The 22,819-nt window shown below is 32.6% G+C and overlaps 1 protein-coding gene across 5 annotated transcripts in view; it reads left to right on the top strand.

The window, feature by feature from the left end:
• The window catches only part of UPF2 (UPF2, regulator of nonsense mediated mRNA decay), a 94,202-nt gene that overhangs the window by 41,074 nt on the left and 30,309 nt on the right, over window positions 1–22,819 (top strand). For all 5 annotated transcript variants that reach the window (XM_015585614.2, XM_025043417.1, XM_015585613.2 and 2 more), the window contains 4 exons: window positions 10,492–10,600; window positions 16,595–16,708; window positions 18,714–18,830; window positions 21,820–22,005. In XM_015585614.2, the coding sequence (XP_015441100.1) occupies window positions 10,492–10,600; window positions 16,595–16,708; window positions 18,714–18,830; window positions 21,820–22,005 (526 nt within the window). The remainder of the gene's footprint in view (window positions 1–10,491; window positions 10,601–16,594; window positions 16,709–18,713; window positions 18,831–21,819; window positions 22,006–22,819) is intronic.

Below are 22,819 nucleotides of genomic sequence, written 5' to 3'. Positions count from 1 at the left end.
GTATCCCTATCAATCTGTAAAAACTACAGGTTCTTTAAAAGAGAGGACTAGTTCTTTACATTTTGTGTATATCCAACACCAAGTGTAGTGTTTGGTATGCAGTTAAATGCTTCTATTTTATGAGTTAATGTTGGTCATATGCAAATTTAAACTTTTAATTTGAAAAATAAGTAATAAATTTATAGGGCTCAAAACTCAGAAATATAAAACATTATATACTGAAAAATATCCTTTCTATCTACCTAATTCTCACTCCTCCCAATAGGAAACCACTGCCTTGATTCTTGTGTATCCTTCCAAAATTTCTTTGGCATCTAGTATAAGAAAATGTAATTATAGTTTCCATTCTTTACGTAAGGAGAGCTTATTGTACCTGTTCTAAACTTTACTGTTTTCACTTAATACTGTATCTTGGAGATCTTTTTCATATCCATACATAAAGATTTCTCTTGTTCTTTTAAAGATGCAGTGTTTCTTTTTATGAATGTACTATATTTAACCATTTTGGAAATTCCAGTCTTTTCCATTACAAACAGTACTGTATTTGTACTTCCCTTTTTCTCCTCTTGATATGTTTTCTAGTGGTTTATCCATTTTTTTTTTTGTTTTTTAACCAAAAAGAAAAAAACTACTGGATTTATTTATGTGTGTATTCTACTGTTTTACCATTTTCTAACTCATTATTTTTGGCTTTTATCTTGTTAATTTCTTCTTTTATTTTTTTAATTCGTTTCATTCATTTTGTTCCTTTTCTGGCGTTTAATACATTGTTTTCTGAGCATGATTTTTGCTGTCTCTTAGTTTTGAAAATGTGGCAATTTCTATTTTTATGTTTTCTAGAAATTCTCCAATTTCAGTTTCTGTTTTCTTTGTTATTTAAAGAAGTGTTTGAGAGATATTTGAAATTTCCAGGTAGTAGGATGTTTTATTTTGTTTTCTGACTTGGTTAGTAATTTGTATTTTTATTGCACAGCGTTTCAAGGATACTGTCCTTTGTCTTACTTAATGCATTTTTGGCCTAAATACTGCCTTATCTGGTAGTACGATTATGATTTCTGCTTTTTTATTTGTATATTTTGGGGTATGCTTTTGTCCTTTTAATTATATATAGTCTTCCAGAATCAATTTATTCTAGTCGAGTCTCTTTTGCACATTATTAAATTGAATTTTACTTTGTGATCCATTCTTAAAATATGTTTTTAATAATAAGTTAGGCTATTTACATTTTTGCTAAGACAGATAAGATTGGTCTGAGTTCTGTTATATTAATGTGTGTTTTTGGTTTAATTTTTTAACCCTTTTTTTATGTGTTCTGTTTGTATTATCTTATTTAGTGTGCATTTGTCGGTATACCTGTTTTCTGATTTCAGGAAAGTTTATGTATTTGTTTTAGTAGTTATCTTTATGACTGTATGTTTGCTTAGTGATCATTTAAACAATCTCATTGTTCCCTACCATGAGTAATAATAAAATAGCCTGTGTTCCTTTTTTCCTCTCTTCAACCCTTCTATTCCCCCATCTGATATTAGTCGATAATGGTATCTTAATATTTTCCATTTTTACTCTTAAATGTGGTTATACTTGTATTATATGATTTGTCAGCCTTGCATGATAACTTTTAGCATTACAAGTAGGTAAGCAGCAGACTTACTGACTTTCCATCTTCTTTTCCATGCCTCCTCCCTTTGTTTTACTTCTGTGTTGAAAACATATCCTGATAGGGACTATAATATTTACATTCTAATTTGTCACTCTAACTCCCTCATTTGTTTTTATTTTAGTTTTATAGTTTAAAATATTCCATGTTTCATGCCAGTCTTCTTTCTCTGGTTTCCCCAGTTGTTTGTTGGTTTGCTGAAGTTTGTCTTCTGATAATTTTCTCAAGAATAATTCTTGGGAAAAAATATTCCTTGAGTTCTTACATGTTCAGAATGATCTGGCTGTGGACCTTTTACTTGAGGTACAGCTTGGCTGATTACAGGATCCATGGCTCGTACCTTTTTCTCTTAAATATGTTATAGATATTGCTTCGGAGTCATTTGGCATGTAGTATTACTGTGGAGAAATCTGAGGCCAGCCTGCTTGTTTTTTCTTTTTGTCTGTAATTGTTTTGTTCCTGCCCAAGTAATTCTTTCTCCAATAAATCCAGTGACTTTCCTAGGATAGGTAAGTCTTGGTGTTGATCATTCTGGTCATTCTCCATGCCCTTTCAATTTTCATATTAATACTTCGGGGAAGTTTTCTTGATTTTCATCTTTAATGTTTTTAAAAACTTGTTTTGTTTTCTTGTTATTAAGTATTCCAGTTGTGCATATGTTGACTGTCCTTATTTTCGATCTGTCGTATTCTCACTAACCACTTTTTCAGTGTCTTTTTCCATCCTCTCCCTTTTAACTCAGTATTCTACAGTCTCTTCTCCCTTGGTTTCTCTTCTTCATTTCTTCTTTCAGGATTCATTTAGTATTTTTAAAATCATGGCAAAACATTTGGCCAGAATTTTCATGGCAATATTTTTCTGGTTAACTTTGGTAGGTTTTAAGGAATTTTTCCTTTTAAAATAAATTATGATTAATAATAATAAACTTTAATACATTTTGAAGATCTTCCCTGTTTGGGTTAGCTCTCTGTTAACTTTTCACTTGTGGCTTTTGCTGTTACTTAACCTTACTTAATGTGCCGAATCTAGACTGGTTTGGCAGCTTCAGTCAAACCTTCTGCAACATTATAGTTTACAGACAATATAGCTCTTGATTCTTCTGAAAATGAAGTTTACAAACTTCATCTTATATCACTGCCATCGCTTCCATGGTTGTCATGGCATGGGAGGGCAGTTTATGAACTCACCTTATTCCTAGGACCTTGGACAAGAAGTGACACCTCATTTTCACTCTTACCCAGGACAAGAACATTTGAAAAATGTAAAGATGCACATGAAGCATTAGGTTATTAACATTATTGCCTTTGCATCCGAAATACACATAGGGAATTGTTTTTAGTCATGATATTTCATTTCTTTAGCGGGTAAGTTACCTTACTGAAAACAATAAAGAAACATTATTAATGGTTTGTCTGGTAGAGGACAGTCTGTTTAAAGATGGGATTTATAAGCAGCATTGACTGTTAATTCTTTACTGGAATTTTTGTAGTTTATATACATTTAAAATCATCTGAATCATATAAAAATTCTAATTTGTATAAGAGCAGATGTCTGATTTGTATACTTTCCTGTTATAAATAGTACACTCTAGTCTTCTCTAAAGATTTCAGTGTGTGGATAAGCCAAGGCCTCTCTTTACACATCTGTAAAATGGCATATAAGGGAGAGTCTTGGAGTCGTCTTTTGTCCTTAAGCCTCAGGTGTCTTTCTGCCCTACCAGCAAGATTTGACTTGACCTGAGGGTTATAGCTTGGTCTTTAGGAAGACTGGAGTAGAAAGATAGTAGTCAAATACCACAAAGTCTCTTATTCTGTTTCTCATTCCCTCACTTCAAGGGGAGAGGTAAGAAGGAAACAAAGGGTTGGATCTAGAGTGAACAGGCTAGAACACTCTCCTGGGTAGCCAGTTAGGTGGTATAAGGGGGAGCAGTTTACTCTTTGAGCCTTTTGGACTTAGGGGCAAATTAGGACACTTTGAGAGAGAGGGACAAGGAAATATTTAATACCTCCTTTTAGCCCCTGCTCTCACCTAGCTTCACTGCCTGCTCATGACCACCTAGACCCTGTAGGACCCTTTAATAAGGTTTGCCTCCCTCCTTGTGTGGCATTTTCTCTCCCCTACCCTCCCCAAAGGACATGGATCCTATTGAGTGTATTTATTTTTTTTCTGTGGCCAGGATTTTCTCCTCCCTCCATCCAGCTCATTTAGCTTGAGCTGACCAAAAAATGTGCTGATAAAACAAGAGTGAATTATTTAATAGTTATTGGAATGCCTATAACTATGAGGGACAAAAAGTGTTTTATATTTGTATGTATATAATCTGTGGTAGAGAATTTAGCTGTCTTACCTAGTCTATATAGTTTGGTTTAGGAAACACTAGATAACTCTTAAAGTTCTTTACAGTTCTCTTCTTTAAAAGAAAAATAGCTTTATTGAGATATACTTCAGGTACCATACAAATTACCCATTTGAAGTCTATAATTCAGCGTTCTACATATATGCAGCTGTCACTATAATCAAATTTTAAACTTTTGTCCCTCAGTAAGAAACCTCATATCTATTAGTAGTCAGTCCCATTCTATCTCTGCCCATCCTCCCCCCGCCCTAAGAAATCACTAGTTTACTTTCAGTCTCTTTGGATTTCCCTATTCTGGATATTTTGTACAAATGGTCATACAACATGTGGCCTTTGTCTCTGGCTTTTTTCACTTAGTATAATGTTTTCAGGTTTCATTCATGTTGTAGCCTGTATTATAATTTCTTTCCTTTTTAAGGCCAAATTATATTCCATTGTATAGACAGACCATTTTGTTTACCCATTTGTCAGTTGACAGACACTTGAGTTATTTCTATTTTTTAGTGATTATGAATAATGCTGCTACGATTTTGTGTACAAGTTTTTGTATAGATATCTTTTCAGTTCTCTTGGGAGAACTAGGAGAAAGATTGCCGTGTCTTATGGTAACTCTGTTTAATATTTTTGTAACTTCCAAACTTTTCATAGTGGGTGCACCATTTTTATGTGCTTAGTGGCCACTCGTATGTCTTCTTTGGAGAAATGTCTAATTTAAATCTTATGCCCCCTTTTTACTTGTGTCGTCTTTTCATTAAGTTGTAAGAGTTCTTTATTCTTTGTACATGTCCTTTATCGAATATAATTTGCAAATATTTTCTCCCATTTTATGAGTCATCTTTTTACTTTCTTGGTATCATTTGCAGTACAAGTTTTAAAATCTAATCCATCTTTACAGTTCTTAAAGATCTTATTCAAAGTAGTGTTTTAACTTTTCAATTGTCTTCTTTCTTTATTAAATAAATAGTGGTTAAAATAATCTCAAAAGGCTGGCATTATATTTCACAGCCTATTAATTTGAAAGATTCCACATAAATCAAATCTAGAATTTCGCTTAGTTGGATATGTATCATTTTTTAATTAATTTATAATGTAACTGTACATACATAATTGCTATTTCACATAAAGTGTTTACATCTTATATATAAGTATCAATAGTAGAATACTCCTAGAACCTCAGAAGGCTCCTTCACCTAAGCAAACTTGTAAATATAGTCATTTAGGTCAGGGAAAGTACCTACGAATCTCTTCGTTCTTAGTTTTAAATATAGACAAATCTGATACTGGTTTAGTGACTTTGAAGCCATGTGGACTTAGCCAGATTTTAGCAGATGGATGTTCACAATCTCTTTAGATTAATATATACAGAATACTATTCAGAGGCAAAGCACTTCGCTTGATTCTTGAACAGCTTTTCCTGATCCACCTTATAACAGTGTTTGCTGGAACCTTTGTGAGAGACTTTCCAGTTGGACTTCCTCCCTCATGCTAAAATCAGAACTATAAAAAAATGAGTTTGTTGGAAATCTATTAGTATATTACACCACTTGATGGCACTGTTGCATTGGGAATGTCAACATTGTGCAAAAATCAACTGAACATTTGGATGTCGATTTCAGAATCAATGACCCCAGTCTTTATTACATTTTGTCTTTTTGAATTATCATCTGCTTTAGTGTTCCTCTGAAGGAAATCCTTCCTATTCTTTAATTGATTTAGGTAACAGCATTCTCTCGCATTCATTTTTCCTACACATTTTGAACACAGATAAAATTGATAACTTTCAACAGTTAAATTTTTTAGATTGTAGAAATAAAAAGCTGGACATTTCTTTTAGAAAGCTGATTGATTACAAGATAAAAACCTTTAAGACTTTCTTCCCGTACCCCCTCAATACAAATGTGTTTGTTTCTGCATTCTTACTATTACTTACTTGTAGTTAGTGATTGGATGTTTACTAACTTGATGATCATTAACTTGTTGGAGGTTATTTAAATGTGTGATTCAAGAGACCTTGAAAGTATAAGCAAGGTTTTATTGTTGTATAAGGAAAAAACATTCTTTTTAAATGGTTCACTCATTAACTGTTGGCAAAATAATTATCACTCTCTTAGAAGACTGTCAGTTTTCAAAGGAAAGATTTAAGTTTATTTTCTAGTTGACTTTCAGAAAAGTCAAAAAATATATATCGAACTTAAATTTTAACAGGAATTTTTCTTTATGTTGATTAAAATTTTTTTTTTTTTTTAAATAGCTTTAACGCGCTTGATGTAGCATTTAGTATTTCATTCCCTTTTCAGGCTTACATTTGTAGGAAGGTAGAAAAGACAGAAAAGCACACTTATGTAGGACTAACATTAAAAATATATTTATTAAATTATTTACAACATAAGGGATTTTATTTTGTGAAGTCATGAATGACAAGTCACAGATCTTAAAGGTTTAGATAGGGCAGGTGACATTTAGTGTCAGCTATATTTAATTGTAAACTTATAATGGAAAAGAGGAATTTTTGGAACTTGTTAGTTTGAGAAGGATTTGTTGAGTTTAATAGGGGTGGAGGATTCTGAAAGAATGGAACATTTAACTTACATGTGACAAATTCCAAAAGAAACAAAAACTGGAATTACTGACTACCTGGAAAGGCTTAAAAGAGTTCATATCTTCCAGAGAACCCTTAAATGATTTTTAAAGTCCCTCTTGAAGCTGAAAACACTTACCTGTGTTGTTAGTTCACTGATGGGAGCCTGAATGAATAGCACAGACTGCTTTAGTTTAAAATAAATAAATATATATATATAAAAATATATATATTTATATATATAAAATAAATAGCTATGTATATATACACACACACATATATACAGCTTTCTTTTGGTGCTGGGCAAAAGCTTTGAAGTAGATTGTGCTAATTGGAAAAAAAAATGAAGCAGAGTATCAGTGTCTTGCTCAGAAAAAGAAGAAAAAGAAAATGACATTGGTTAAGATTTTTTAATGCTAAGTTTCAATCTCAAATTTTATTGAAAAATACATTAAAAAGACAACCAAGATTAAAATTAATTTTAAGAACTCAAGAACAGGTTCTTTAAAAAATCCAAATTGAGATGCATTTAGAAAATATAAAGAAAAAGAACATTAAAAAGTTTAAGAAGTAAGCTAGACAATAAGCTAGAATATTTAAAAACCACTTGGAAATCTCATTGAAACATAATTATTTGGAAAAAATACACATTTCTAAAATTGAAGACAATAAACCAGTGATCATGAGAGAAAATATAAAAAATTTTTCAGTTAATTTTGTCTTAAATAGACTAAGACTAGATAGCTTTATTGAGTTCTTTCACGTCTTTTATGGAACAAGTAATTTCTCTGTTCTATTGTTCATTCCAGAGCATAGGAAACTTGCCGTTTCATAGTATAAATAAATAGGCAGAAATCTAACAAAAAAAGAGCTGGGAAGTTAGAAGTATTGACCAGTCCCACTTTTGAATGTCGATGTAAAAATTCTAAGTAAACCACTAACAAATCATTTAATAGTATATTAAAAGTAAAAATCCATCATGACCAAAGAGGATTGACCTTAGGAATGAAGATACTTTAAATAAGAAACCTATTAATATATATAACAGCGAAAATAAACTATGTGATTATCCCATTAATTTCATAAAAGATACTTGATAAACCAACTTTTATTGATAAAACATAAAACTTGATCAAGTTTAGTATTCTTATAGAAATAGGATACTTTCTTAATATGGTAAACAGTACACTAAATGCTAACAATATACTTAATTGTGAGATACCAGAGAAATTCATTTATCTAAAATATCTATTAAGTACCTACTATAATCTAGGCACTCTTTGAAGAGTGTTGGTAAACTGGCTCCAATGGAGCTTACAGTCTAGTGGGGAAGGGTGACAAACAAGATACCAATAAACAAGTAAATAAATTATATAATATGTTGATAAATTCTAATTTAGAGAAATAGTGCAAGGTATGGGGATTGCGAGTGGTAGGGGTCGAGAGGATTTGCAGTTTCAGTGGAGCATTCAGAATCGGTCTCTATGAGGGCTTGTCGTGGGACTAAGACTTGACCTTCGGGAAGGAGTAAGCAGTGTGAATGGATACTTGGGGAAAGTGTATTTCCAGCTGAGAACAGCCAGTAGGGAGGCCTGACGTGAGGGCTTGCCTGCCATGTTGAGGATTCATGAGGGGCTTGTGAGACTGAGCGCTGAGCAGGAGACACTAGTAGGAGATGAGGTCAGATCAGTTTATGAGGTCACAGAAGTAATATTTGAGAGATTTAGAACTTGAGCACATTGTTCTTTATTATCCCATGACCTTAACTCTCAGGTCAAAGTTTTTCTGATCTGTAGTTGCGGTATTTGGAATGACAAACCTAGACATAGGTCTAAAGATCTGTGTTTGTATTTGGCAGTTGATTATGAACTGAAAAAGAAAAAAGTATATGTTGTTAAAGTGGTTATGAAAAACAAATGAAAAACTTATTATTCTAACTAAAATATAAATATAGTAAAATATTCTAATTAAAGCTTAAAAATTTAGAAAGTAAATATGATACTGGCATGAATCTCTTTATTATGCAAGAAAATTAAATGAATATTTGCCCTAAGCTTTTATTGCACTAGGAGACATTCAGAAAATTGTTACGTGTTTATGAGAGTATCAACTGAAATATCTCATTTTTGTAATATCAAAGAGTAATATGACCCACATGTGTGCATTTTCTGACAGGAGCTTAACTTTCAAGTGATACTTTAAAAATAATTTTTTGAAAATTCTGATAAAGTTTACCATTAAATGTTTTTGATTCAAGCCTTTATACTTAATGGATTATACTTTTCACTGTTTCTTTAAAGAAGGAGATGATGCATTTAAAAAATTTGTTGAGGTACTGCAGCAAAGCCACCATGTTCTTGACTTCTCACCATCTCTTCCCTGATTTCTGAAATGGCGATTCTAATTTCTAATTCATAGGATCAAAATGTTAAGTAATGTATGTTAGATGCCTAGAACAGGGCCTGGCACATTACTAAAAATTAAGTAAATGATAATTTTTTAAAAGAAATTTTAATGGTCAAAGAGAAATACAAAGTTTTTGAGGCTCTCAGGCATGAATTTGGGTGCTTTGCTTCTCTTGACTGCACCTTTCAAATTTTATCGTTATTCTTCCCTCCTTCACCCTTTTTCCAGCTAAGGCTTAATCTGTCTGTGCTGGGAGTCTTCCAGATCTAATTCTAAGCCTTTCATGGTATGCAGACTTATTTCTGGTGATCAAACCATTTTCATGTATTATCCTATAGCGATATAACCAGGGATAGCTAAGACTTGTAGGATTATTTGTTAGTGTTCTAAATGGCTTCAGGCTGTCATAGTTTTTGAGCCCTTGTGTTGAATATTTATAATTTTTAGCTTTCTTCCTCACTGTCAGCTCTTATTACTTGTCAGTGCAGCTGCTTTTATCAGTTCCTCACTGCTTCTCATCTTCATTGTCTGATCTGCTGAGTGTTGAATCATTGGATAATCAAGTTGTATAAAATAATGTCTGTGGCAGGAATAGAAAGTAAATTTTAGTGTGTGTTGATTCTGACTGGTCATGGCTTCTTGGAGTGCTCTGTTAAGCATCATTCTAGAGCCACATTCAAGTTTGCTAAGAAAGTGCTCTGATAATGAAAGGGGGTGGCAGCATAAGTAACCACATATTCGCTATTTATTGTCTAACGTGAGAATAAATAGTTACTGCAACCAGGATCTGAGTGAGTTCTCTAGTGAGTAAAATACGTAAGTTAGTGTGTGGGTTTGTATTATGATTTTGACCCTTAAATGCCTGTTCGTTTATTGGTTACCCTTTTACTTAGATATTAAGGTTTCCAAAAAAATTTATCCAGGGATAAAAGAAATGGTTTAAAAGGATTCTGTTTCGTACTATTTAAGTTACCTTTAGGTTTGTTTACTCATTAATTATGTGATTAAAATTTTAAGCTATTTCAAAACTTAGTGTTTTCTTTGGTATTTCATATTTTATCAAAATTGCATATTCAGTACATTTGCAGGTGTGCGATAATGTACTGAATGGGAAATAACAGATTATTCTTAAGTTTTCACAAAGCAAATTGAATTTCCATATACTTTGCTACAATGGCAATAAATAGGCTTGTCTGTATGATTATTAGTTTTTTTTTTTATTTAGTTTATTGGGGGTAACATTAGTTAATACAATTATATAATTTTCAGATGTACATTATAATTTAACATCTGTCTATTCTATTGTCCTTATCACCCAAAGTCCAGTTTTCTTCAGTTATATATTTGATCCCCTTTACCCACTTCACCCTCCCCCTACTGATTATTAGTTTTTATAATTGTTTAATGTGAATGTACCTGAGAAAGTTTAAATTTTAAAATGAATTCTTTTTGGTATGTCTTTCTTTTTACACATATTACATATAACTTTTACAGGTTGGATTTGCTACCATTTTATGCAAGATTGGTTGCTACATTACATCCGTGCATGTCTGATGTAGCAGAGGATCTTTGTTCCATGCTGAGAGGGGATTTCAGATTTCATGTATGTATTTAAGCATTTATTTTGTAAGATATATATGTATATATATATACACACTTAGAGGATTCTTATTGGTAAACATATTTTTTGAAATTTCGTGATGGTCTAACATTTCAGAATGTAGGACTTCTAAATTTTTTAAATGTTAATTTACTCAACAGAGCTTGAAATTGTTTAGTGATCTCCCAATTTGGAAGTAAGCTCTTGTTGCTACCTTGTTTCTCCATTGTAGGTACAGTACTTTTCGCTTTTATAAAGTAAAAACCATTCTCCAAGGTCAGGAGAGCCAGCAGACCTCATTGGTGTTCCTGGAAGAAACATAGGATTAGCAATGGAGAGTCAGGGCACAGAGCCTATAGGATGGCTGTTTAGGTGACGGGAGGGGGTGGGTCCAAATTTGGGACACACAAGATTCCGTAAATGCTCTGATCTCAGTGAATGCTGTCGTAGCCCGTACTTTATGAATTCTTGCCTTAAGAATCTTTGCCTTGATTAGTATGTGAGTTCCTTAAAGTACAGCTTCCCTCCCTTTCCAGTCCCAGGAATCTTAACAGACTGCCTTAGTGATTCTCCCAAATGGGTTCTCCCAGACCCGTTGCCCAGTCATCTTGTGGAGGTGAAAAAGTTTCAAATACAAATTTGAAAGGAGTAAAATGATACCTTAGAGGCAACTGAAAGAGAACATTGGTAGACTGAAAAGACATGAAATTCAAATGGTTATATTCAATGGAAAAATTGTGTTTACAAAATTTAAGTTTATAGCAACTTGCTTGGAACGCAAATAAATGTTTGCTGTGCTCAATAGGTGCTTTATTGCACTCGCCATACACAAACCAGTATTGTTGAGCGCTCAGAGATCAGTTTTTGAGTAAACTTGCAGAATAGGAATATCACAGTGTAGTTGGGGAGACACAGCATAAATACAAAAGCAAAGAGGGAAATAAAAACTTAAACCCTAAATATATTGGATAGTATAAGGAATTGCATGCTTAATTGCCAAATGACTTGTTCAGGAGTGAGTGCCTTGAGTTCAGAGGAGGGAGGAAGTTAGTAGTGGGTGGGATGAGCTCTAAAGACTTCTTGGCATAGGTATTAAGTTATTAATATGAGATCTGTGGTTCAGATTTTTCTGGGCCAGCTTTTCCTGAAGTGTGTTTTGGATTTTCATTGATAGTATTAAGCAGGAGCAGGTTTTTCTGTTTAAAGAAATTCAGAATCTGAGATCAAGAAAGTTAAACGATTTTGATTGTGTTTATTATAATAAACAAAGCTTTAATAGGGTATTGTGCACTGTGGTTCTTCTGGAAGGGTAGAGTATGTTGTCACTCAAAGAACATGCTTTGATAAGTGTAGCTGGTTCAAGGACAGATGCATCAGAAGTCGTGACATTCTTGTTATATTAAATCCCATCATACGAACAAAAAACTTTTACTAGGAGACAGTATGACTATATTATATGAGTTATATTCATATACCCTCAACCAAATCCAAAATTAAACAAAATGCAGGTTGCTGGACCAAGCATAATAAGTGCTTTTGGTGAGAAATTTAAAATTAAGAAAATTCTATTCATGTATATTTCACCTCCCACCTTTGAAAATTGGAGTCAGAGTTGAAGGAATTGACATTTTTGTTACTGATGTAAATACTTCATTACAACTAGAAGAATATCAGAATTCTAAGAGTATACTTTAGGTAGCCACTGCTCTCAGGGGAGAGAAGAAAGGGCACTTGAAGTCATTAATCACCTCTACTTCCTCCAGGATCTGTCCTTCCCCATCCCCAAATCTGTACACTTAGCCAGTGCCTTTTTATTAGGCCATAAATATGTCCAACACCCTCACATCCTTAAATGAAAATATAATAATAGCAACAAGAGAACTTCCTTCAACCCACCACCTCCATTCTCTTTCATTTCCTTCTTGTTCAAGTTTTTTAGAGTATATTTGTCTCATCTGACATTTCCTCTATGTTTTACCATCCTAGCACCCTGGCAGAGACCATCAGTTTCTTCCTAATTGCCTCATGTTACTTGATGTCCTTGCAGATTTTAAATGGCCAGGCACTGCTTTTTAGGAAAGTGTCATTCTGGCTCCACCACATGCTAAGCATTGTTGGCTAAGTTACATCCATGCTCTAAACCTCAGTTTCCTTGCCTATTAAACAAGAATAATACTTACATCTTTTAAAATAAGATTGTTCTTTCAGGTTAAACAAGATAATGCTCTATATTATTTAGCATTGTGATTACATGACCATTTTCTTAATCCATTGTTGAGCTTTTAGATTATTTTTTCTCCCCTGAGAAAAAGAGCAAGCTACAAAATCCTACACGCAAATTTACGGTTATGTTAAAATGCTTGGAAAGTAAAACAAATTATATATATGTTAGCAGTGGCTGTCTTTGAATAGTGGAACTGTGAGAAATCTTTTTTCCTTTCCTGTTTTCTGTGTTCTCCAGATTTTTGGCAGAGCCTATTTCTTTAATAATGGAGGGGGCAACTTTTATTTAAATACAAGGATATTACCCTCACTGATTGACATTTTTAAAATTAGTAGTCTTTTAGCTTTTCTGATCGTGCCTTCTGTTGATAAAATGTCTACATGTCTAAATATAAGTATATTTATTTATAAATCGTGCATTTGCACTTATACCCAATTTTTATGTATATTTTAAAATATACAAAAATAAATTGAGAAGTGTGAGTTAAAAAAACATAAATAGAAGCTCCCAGAGTTTTTTCCCCACACCCCAGTAGATCAAGAGTCTTGCCCACCCTACTTTGGAGATTCGTGGGCCGTAGAATAAAATGTCGGTTTCTTTGAAGGCAAATTTATTTTTATAGACCTAGTTCCTATTTACTTGAATGATAAATAAGTTGATTGATTGAGTAAAGTTTATTTAAAACAAAATGAGCAAAGTATGGAGGACAGAAAGTATATCTATTTGGGTGGCGTTATTGAGGGGCCAGTTTGGGGTGAGTTTTTATTCTATAGGGGAATAATGAATAATAGGCCTTGGAAATCTTTACTTTTTATATGTTGACATATCTGAAGAATTTTAATAAATGCATACGAATTTAGTTATTCAGTTGATCTCAGTTTCAGTTGTCATTAATAAATGAGTTATAAGCACCATTTTTGCTAGATTGATTGATTTATATAAGAAGAATCTTACAAGAGAATTGAACTAAAAATATATAGAAAATTTTACATTGTTGATTAATCTGTATTTACTTTTGCAGAAGTGTTTTGACATATCTTTTGATCATGTGAAGTCAAGTGAAACTGGAAAATATTAAATGAGGAGTCAGAATAAGTCAGTCTTTTTTATAAGATACAGTCTTTTGAAAAGCCTTCAGTTTTTTCATCTGAAAATGAGAGTGAAATAATTGATTTATAATACTTGATTTAAAAATGTTTTAATGTCATTATATTTGTTAGATTGCGCCTCTTTGACCTCAATAATGTTTAAGAATCATTGTGGATAATATACTGTGTTGTGTGTTTTGAAAGCTATAATGCTCAGTAATACTTAAAATCGTATGATACTCTACAGCAGTTAACTTGTGCATCCAGAATGATCCAAAGAGATTTAAAAAAACATGTATCTGTATTTCCCAGCCTTTCTCCCACTAAAGATTCAGCTTTAGTATATCATTTTAAAAATGCTTCTTTGTACTTTTTTTGTTTCTACATTGCTTTAACTCTAAAACACATGCTGAGTGTGGGTAATTTAAAAAATATATAAAGTGGAAAGAAGATGGGGAAAACCTCATAATTTCATCACTTTAAAGCAAACCCTGTTAATATTTTAGTTTATTTTCTTTATCTTTTTTCCTCTGTAGTTTTTCATGGATGAATTTTTATTGTATGTACAATTTTCCACTCATTATTTCTCATTCAGAAGCTTTTTACAATGTCATTTAAAATACTTCTTAAACATCATTTTAAAGGTTGTATAATCTTTTGTCCTGTACATTAATTGCTTAGTATCAAGTAAAGTTTAGTTATCATCATCATTACCATCATCATCATCCTTATTTTTATTCTTATTTTACCTAGTGAGCCAGCAGATTTAGGGAACTTATGTGAATTGTCCAAGATTATATACCACCGAAAAATGATACAAAATGACCATAAAGGCTCAGATGTTCTGACCATAAATCTTTTGTTCTTTCACGTCACTACAATACATATATAAACATTAAGCATTTTCATTTATTTGTTTACTCAGTAAACATTTATTTAGTGTCCATGTATTAGTGATACAAATATACAAAGATGGATAAAATTAATAAGAGCTAATATTTATTGGACTCTTCCTGGTCCCTGCAGGCACTATTATATGTGCTCTACTTCTGTCAATTCATTTAAAATTCAAAACAACCCTATGACTCAGGTTGCTTTTATTAGTTCCATTTTACAGATGAGGAAATTGAAGCACAGATTTAAGTAACAGTAAGTGGTAGAGCTGGGCTTTAAACCTACACTAGGAGTTCATAAAAGATAAATTAATAAAGAACATTTTCCTTCGTAGTCCTTATCATACATTTATATGTGATGAAAGCGTCTTTATAAAAGGTATACTCTTTAAATTGCAAGGTAAAACAGTCAAGTCATTCCATATAATTTTGTTTACATTAGAGACTAGAATCTAGTTCTGTTCTGTTTCTCTCTAATCCCGAAGATATTTTGGGTGTTAAAGTTCTATAAATTGAGTATTTTTTATTTTATTTTTAATTAATATAGTTTTATTGATGCTTTAGATTACATAGTTATAGTGAGCTGCTAGTTCTGATTTTTTTAAATGAATAAACATAGTTTTGTTTAAAAAGTTATCCCTGAAGATTTGAAATTTCTAATAAACCCCTGCCTCTGCATGCTATAGAAAGTTAGTCTTTAAAAAGGAAGATGATAAATTCCATTTAAGTGTTAGCCATCCGAATATGTAGAAGGTTAGTATTTATATAAATGATTATCATTAATTGTCCGGCTCTTGGTTAGTTTAGGCCTTATTTTGAATCCCAACACATGCTAATGCTATGGAATTTCTAAACAGGATAAGGGATTTTAGTACTGATCCTTGGATAAGTCATTTGACAGCTTTGTGTTCTTTGTTGTTGTCTTAACTTTTAAATCAGAATTGTAACAGCTGTTATACCTTTCTGAGAATTTTGTTATGTGGAAAAAATAGGATAGTATCCTGAAAAAGAACACCAAACTAGTTCTAGGCACCACCATATTGTCATTGTTGTTCAGAAAAAAGGTTTCAGGACTGTAGGTTTGGTTTTCTAATGAAAATGTATTTCTGAGGTTAAATCCAATTACATTTATCTTGAGTTGTCTGTTCACATTGTACTGTTGTAATAGGATTTTGTTGTATTCAGTATTTCTTGAAATGTGTGCCCAAGTATAGGGGGTTATATTTGCAAAGGATTTGAGCTTTGCTATATAACTGTGACTGGTGATAAAAAAGAATTAGTGATTATATAGAAATTTCATTGTAATGAATTTGTAATAAAAAATGTAGTATGTAGTTGTTAACTATAATATACCTAGCCTTAACAATATTTTTGCTTAAATGAACTCTTGGCATTGATAATTTTAAAGCAGTATTTCCTGAAGTGTGTTTCGTACAATATTAATGGATATTAATTAATAGTTGTTAACATTTCAAACGGGGGGGTTATGTTGCCAAATACATTTGAGAAACATTGAATTAAGTTAAACAGATTTCTTAATTCGAGAGCCACTTTAAGCCAGATAAAATGCCGTATTTTCCCGAATTATTTAACCATGAAACTGTTTTGCAAACCACATCCTGGCACTGGTGTTCTACAGAGCTTATTTTGTCTTAAGTCAATTTGGATATAGCAAGAAATTATACTCAAATTTATTTAAAATATTTGGAGTGAATTCATTCTTATTAAAATAACAATTCTTATCACAGAGATTTCAAAATATTATCTAAGCAATGTCTCTCTTAATTTGTAGGTACGAAAAAAGGACCAGATCAATATTGAAACAAAGAACAAAACCGTTCGTTTTATTGGAGAACTAACTAAGTTTAAGATGTTCACAAAAAATGATACATTACATTGTTTAAAGGTTAGTGCTGAATTACAGGAATTATTTTTAATAGACAAATTTAAAATTAATTTGCAAATTCTAGAGAAAATGAAATGATTAAGAAATATTTGGTTAATTCAAAGAAAGACGAGAGGAGTAAAAAGGAATATTAAACAGATGATAAAAATGGAAAATAAATAATATGATAGAAGATACAAATATAGCTGTAACAGTAATTACATGAAATGTAAAAGGACGAAATACATCAAGTAAAAGCCTTAAGAATATAAGACTTGATTAAAACAACACCACTATGTGCTGCCTGCAAGAGAGATACCCTTAAATATAAAGACCAGAAAGGCTAAAGTAAAAAGATGGGAGAAATAAACCATGGAAGCACTAATCAAAAGACTCCTAGTTTTATTATCAGACAACATAGACTTCAAGGCATGAAGCAATATTAGAAATGAAGAAGGATAGTTCGTAATGATGAAGAAGTCATTTTAACAGGAAAGTGTTACCTTCCTGAAACAGTATGCATACAATAATGTAGCTGCAAAATATATAAAGCAAAAATCGACAAGGAAAAGAGAAATAAATCCAAATCATAGTGAGAGACTAGAAAACACCTTTCAGTGTCAAAGAACAGGCAGACAAAATCAGTAGGTGCTGTATATAGAATTGAATAACATAATTTACTACCATGATCTAATTGACACTATACCCAACAGCATCAGAATTTACAATCTCTCCAAATGCACGTAGACCATTTACCAAAATCAACCATAAAGAAAGTCTCAGAAAATTAGGGAAGATTGAAATTATTTAGATTTTTTTTCTATCTACAATGGAATCAAATAAGAAATCAAATAGTAACTAATTATATATCATAAAGCTGATGCAGCATAGATGGAATAATTCTGCATTTGAAATTGATCATTTATTACTAACAGTAACAAATTTTTTATCAAGTTAATTTCCTTGAGATATTACTAGGTAAATCACACAAAGTCTGGTTTTCCAAGCACATTTAGAAAACCCTTAGTTAAACAAATTTAAACAAGCATCATGTAAAGTATGATTTACTAAGAGTGTTTAAATACTGATAGTCATTATAAATATTCAGAGTTAAGTTTCCAAAATCTACTTGGAGCATCTCAGGAGACTACAAAGTACATTTGGGGAAACTGGACAGCATTTTAAGAGAGATTGTGAAAATTTGCTCAGTGCTGTAATTGAAAGGAATTGTGCTGTGAACAATTTAAACATGTTAGTATATTTCTTTGTACTAATTATTAAAAATGTCTAAGAAGGATATACATTTCTTTGATACAAATTTCATTTCTATAAATTGGTTTTAAGGAAATAATCATAAATGTGTGCACAGATTTATCTGTAGAGATGTTTGTCACACCACTGTTTATAATAACAAGAAATTGTAAGCAATTTGAATGTCCAATAAATAAGAATCAATTAAGTTTTAGTATAGTTCATATTATACAGTCCTTTTAAAGCATGCCATAGAAAGATAAATAAAGACATGGAAAATACTCGTGTTAGCCAAAAATACAAGTTATTAAATAATATGATATGTCTGAGTCTGTTTTGGTTTAGAAAATATGCATAGAAAAAGATTGAGAGGATAAATACTAAAATGTTATGGTAGTGTGTTTGTAAATTTTATAGTCAGAATTTTAAAAGTAAATGTCATATAAACCAAAAACAAAAAGCCATTTAGAAAATGTTAGCTATGTATGTGACATGTGTTTAAATACATAGCATTTAATAAATTTAGAAAGGGCTTTGATATTAGTTTCTGTATATCTCAAAGGGAAAGATGTTCAATATATTGAAGTTTTTAGATGAAATATATATGGCTGAACACAAAAGATGCCCAGCAGTGAAAATTGTTAAAGTAGACTAGCTATTGTTTTTATACTGACATTTTTTAAGTTGATAGCACCTATTAGATGTATAATATTTTCTTTCTCTAATAGGATTGAAGTGTTGTCTTTGTGGTTTTTCATCATTATTATTATTACAGATGCTTCTATCAGACTTTTCCCATCACCATATTGAAATGGCATGTACCCTACTGGAAACATGTGGAAGATTTCTTTTCAGATCTCCAGAATCTCACTTGAGGACCAGTGTACTTTTGGTAAGGGCTTGAGAATCCTAGCAAGAGCTTGAGGTTCTTGTTTTACCTCATGGGTTAAAAATCTTGACCAGTGCCTATTATCCTGCTTTGCCATATAAACGTAAATATTTCTACCTCAGCTAGAACATCCAATACATCTGAGGGCCATTCCTGGGGAGCTGTTGGAATTTTTCTAACTTGACTGCCAGTGAGTTAACGATATTGTGAAGGAGGTTTAAGTTTAAGTAAGAATAACTCTGAAAAATGATGGAAATGAGCAGGTACTCTTAGCACTGTTATATTAGAGCTCTCTTTATGGATGTTCTTGGTTAATGACAAAGCCATCATTAATGTCATAAGCACATAAATTGTAAGTTTAAAATATAAAATTAAAATTTAAAGTTAAAACATAAACTATAAGCTGAAAAAATTAATGGGGGAGAAGTTATTTCTTAAATCAATTAGGATGCTGAAATGACCATTAAGTTTATTAAGCAACTAAGTTATCATGCTTATTGCTAAATCCATACATTTGCTTGTAGTCTTTGGTGGGGAGGGGGTGTAATGGAGGAGGGACTATTGGTTTAGTGTTAGGAGAGTTCTAGTTTAGGAATTCCTGGGCACAGACTGTCATTACATCAGTGTTATATGGTTATGAAAGTCTTGATCATGTCATTTTCTCTAGATGTTATTTTTTTAGAATCTAATTGTAAGCCCAAATACTCTGTCAATAATACTTAAAATGAAGAAACATGAGAATTTATTTCTAATAAACAAAAATATTAATGTGAAGGCTACCAGATCGAATTGATTTCCAAATTCTCTCTGGGCTTATATCACATTAATCATGTAACAATCAGTCCAAGTTCAAATTTTTATTGTAACAAGGAGAAAACTTCCTCCTCTTTGGCTCAGGCTTCTAAGGTTAAATGAAACACTGCACATAAAAATGTAATAGAGGTGCCATGAAAGCTTAGCTTTTAATGTCTATATTTTATAACATTGAGTCTTCTATATTTGCTAGGGAAAAAATTTACTAGTTATGGTGGTATGGATGAACCTCGCATTGCTGGAAACAAAAGTCCTTTCCTGCCTGACTAGTTTTCTTGGCTCAGTGGATCTTTCCCCGTCTTCTAGTAAAAGCAGCTATCCTTTATCATTGATTCTCTTGCTTTCTGGACAGGAGCCTTGTTTATCATTTAATATTTTTGTGAGTCCTCCTATATGTCAGGAATGTTAGGGCTGGGTAGGAGGGTGGTACAAAGAACAAAACATAATTGCTGTCCTCACAGTGCTGATTCCAGTACAGTGTTGTCGGTGCTTCAGTAGTGATATGCAGGAAATATTATGGCCTCATGGAAGGGATACTTAAGCCAGACTGAATGAGGCAGGAAAGATCTTCCCTAACAGCTTCATAGTAGTCACTGAGTGCGAACTCTTACGTCAGACCATTAGGATGTAAAGGTGAACAAGATAATCTCTGCTATCATGGAGTTTACAGTCTGGTAAGTCAGACAGAGGAGTAAACAGGCAATGGGAATACATGGTGGTAAATGAAGTATAATATGGGTAAGCATAGGGTATTATGTGTGTAGATGGTAGAGGCACTTAATCTAGTCTTGGTATGTCAGGAAAGGTTTCCAGGAAAAGTGTTTATTTGAGAGACTAACCTGAATCTTTAAGGCAGAGAAAAGAGACACACTGAGTCAGACAGCCACAGATAAGACTAAAGATTATAAAGAGCCCTGAGTGCTTTACTAGCAGTTTGCCACTGCATGCTTAAAACCCAAAGTTTTTACCATGTCTGCAGTCTGGTGTTGCCCACCCTTCCCTACTTCAGTCTCACCTCACGCCATTCCCTGTTGGCATCTCACTGGCCTTCCATTAGATCCTGTAACGTATCAGTCTCGCTTTCTCCTCAGAGCTTCTGTTCTTGCAATTGCTTCTGCTATGAATGCTTTCTCCATGGCTTTTCTCAACCTTTTGTCATCTTCCTGATCATAGCTTAAATGTCACCTCAGAGAGGCTGTCCCTAACCCATCTAAAGTAGGCTCCCCGTGACTCTCCATCTTAGTGCCTTGTTATTTTCCTTCATACCACTGATCACAATTATTATTTAAACAATTATTAGTTTATTTGTTGACTTGCTTATTCACCAGACTGTTAGGCTTCATGAAGGTAGGAACCATGTCTGTCTTGTTCACTGGTGAGTTCCAGCACCTAGCACAGTGCCTGGCACATAGTAAGTGCAAAGTAAAGTGTTCATTGAATGAATAAATTTAGTAATCTTAATGCTTAGTGTGATGTTGTTTTAAGAATTAGGAGTGTTTGAAGATCTTCAACTAGTCCCGTGGTTCTCAGCCAGCATCTCGTGGGTAGAGGTCACAGTTGTACAAAACATCCTACAATGTGTGGAACAGACTCCCCCTCCCCACCCCGAATCATCCAGTCTAAAATGTCAGATTAAGAAAACCTGAAAGATGATGATTGACTAGATCTGTGTTTTTTATCACCTGAGTTGATGCTGAGGGCTCTGAACTAATAGACCTGGCTTTTAGTTTTCGTAGCTATAGAGATATGTCAGATTTATCTGGTGCAACATTAGATGGTACAGCTCTGAGAATAAATTGATTCTCAGTTGTGTGTGGAATAGCCAGAGCCAGAACTACTTTTTGGTCTTTAGTTTCAGTCACTCATATATATGAGCCTGTTTTATTTAGAATCATGTAGTTTGGCAGAGTTATAAGTAAAGTTACATTTGTAGCAAAGTCCTCTTGAGTATTAGACACTGCCTAAGTCCAAGCAGCTGTGGATTGATTTGCTCTAAAAAAATGAATAATGGTATAACAATTTATGTGCCTACACAGGCCTAAAAATACCTAGTAATTGTTTTTTTTCCCCCATTCTAGCCTTTTATCCTAAAATCTTATCACTGATGTTAGAAATTTTATTAAGAACAAAGAAACCTTAGGATGAAAGTATTTTGAGTAATGTAGATTTTTAATTTTAGGAACAAATGATGAGAAAGAAACAAGCAATGCATCTCGATGCAAGATATGTCACAATGGTAGAGAATGCATATTACTACTGCAACCCACCTCCAGCTGAAAAAACAGTGAAAAAGAAACGACCTCCTCTCCAGGAATATGTACGGAAACTTTTGTACAAGGATCTCTCCAAGGTTACCACTGAAAAGGTAAATCTCAATGAAATTGTAGAATAATGGTCAAATTGAGATTTGTGGTAGTGCTGAGCTTATATAATATTCAACCAAATTCTTTGTCATCCTAAGACAATAGTATTAAGAGCAGTGTACTTTCCTTTTAGATCGTGCACTAAATTGTTTTAGACTGGGAACATATATTTTAGTTTTCTTAGATCAATTTGTTTATAAATTGCTTTATTTTAGATAAGAAGTATAGTACCTTGCAAAGTATAAATAAGAAATGTAAGTACCCTGCATTATTTCTATTTTGTAAATGGAGAAATTGAAACAGAGCTATTAAAGTCCCGGCAGTGAAGTTTAGGAGAGGTGGGATTAGATCCCCAGTTCTATTGTGATTGACTCTCTACAAGTCATCCTAAGAAGGAATTCTTACGATGATACATAATATATGGGACATATGTTATGTTTTCCTTTTATGATAATAATTTCTTTAATTAAAATGGTAATTCTTCTAAATTGAATTTTAATGCTGTCTGTATATTTGAAACTAAGACTTTGTCTTTGCTATTCTGTAATGAATTTGCCTTTAAATATTATGCTTCAGAACAGGGGATCGTAACTTTGAATGGGGCTTTAGGAAGCCCATGACCATCTGATATTTTATAATTTTGAATCTCTGGAATGAGATGGTCTATAGCTTTCTTTCGATTTTCAGCAGGGGTCAGTTTCCAGAAAAGGTTAAGAACTCACTGATCTGTTATCTTAATAATTATGGTTATCTTGTTAGAAACTTCACTTTTAAATATGTTGAACAAAACATTTCTTGGTTAACACTACAAGTTGA

Source organism: Pteropus alecto, unplaced genomic scaffold (genome assembly GCF_000325575.1).
Source record: "Pteropus alecto unplaced genomic scaffold, ASM32557v1 scaffold11, whole genome shotgun sequence".
NCBI lineage: Eukaryota > Metazoa > Chordata > Mammalia > Chiroptera > Pteropodidae > Pteropus > Pteropus alecto.
This window is presented reverse-complemented; position numbering and strand designations above follow the sequence as displayed.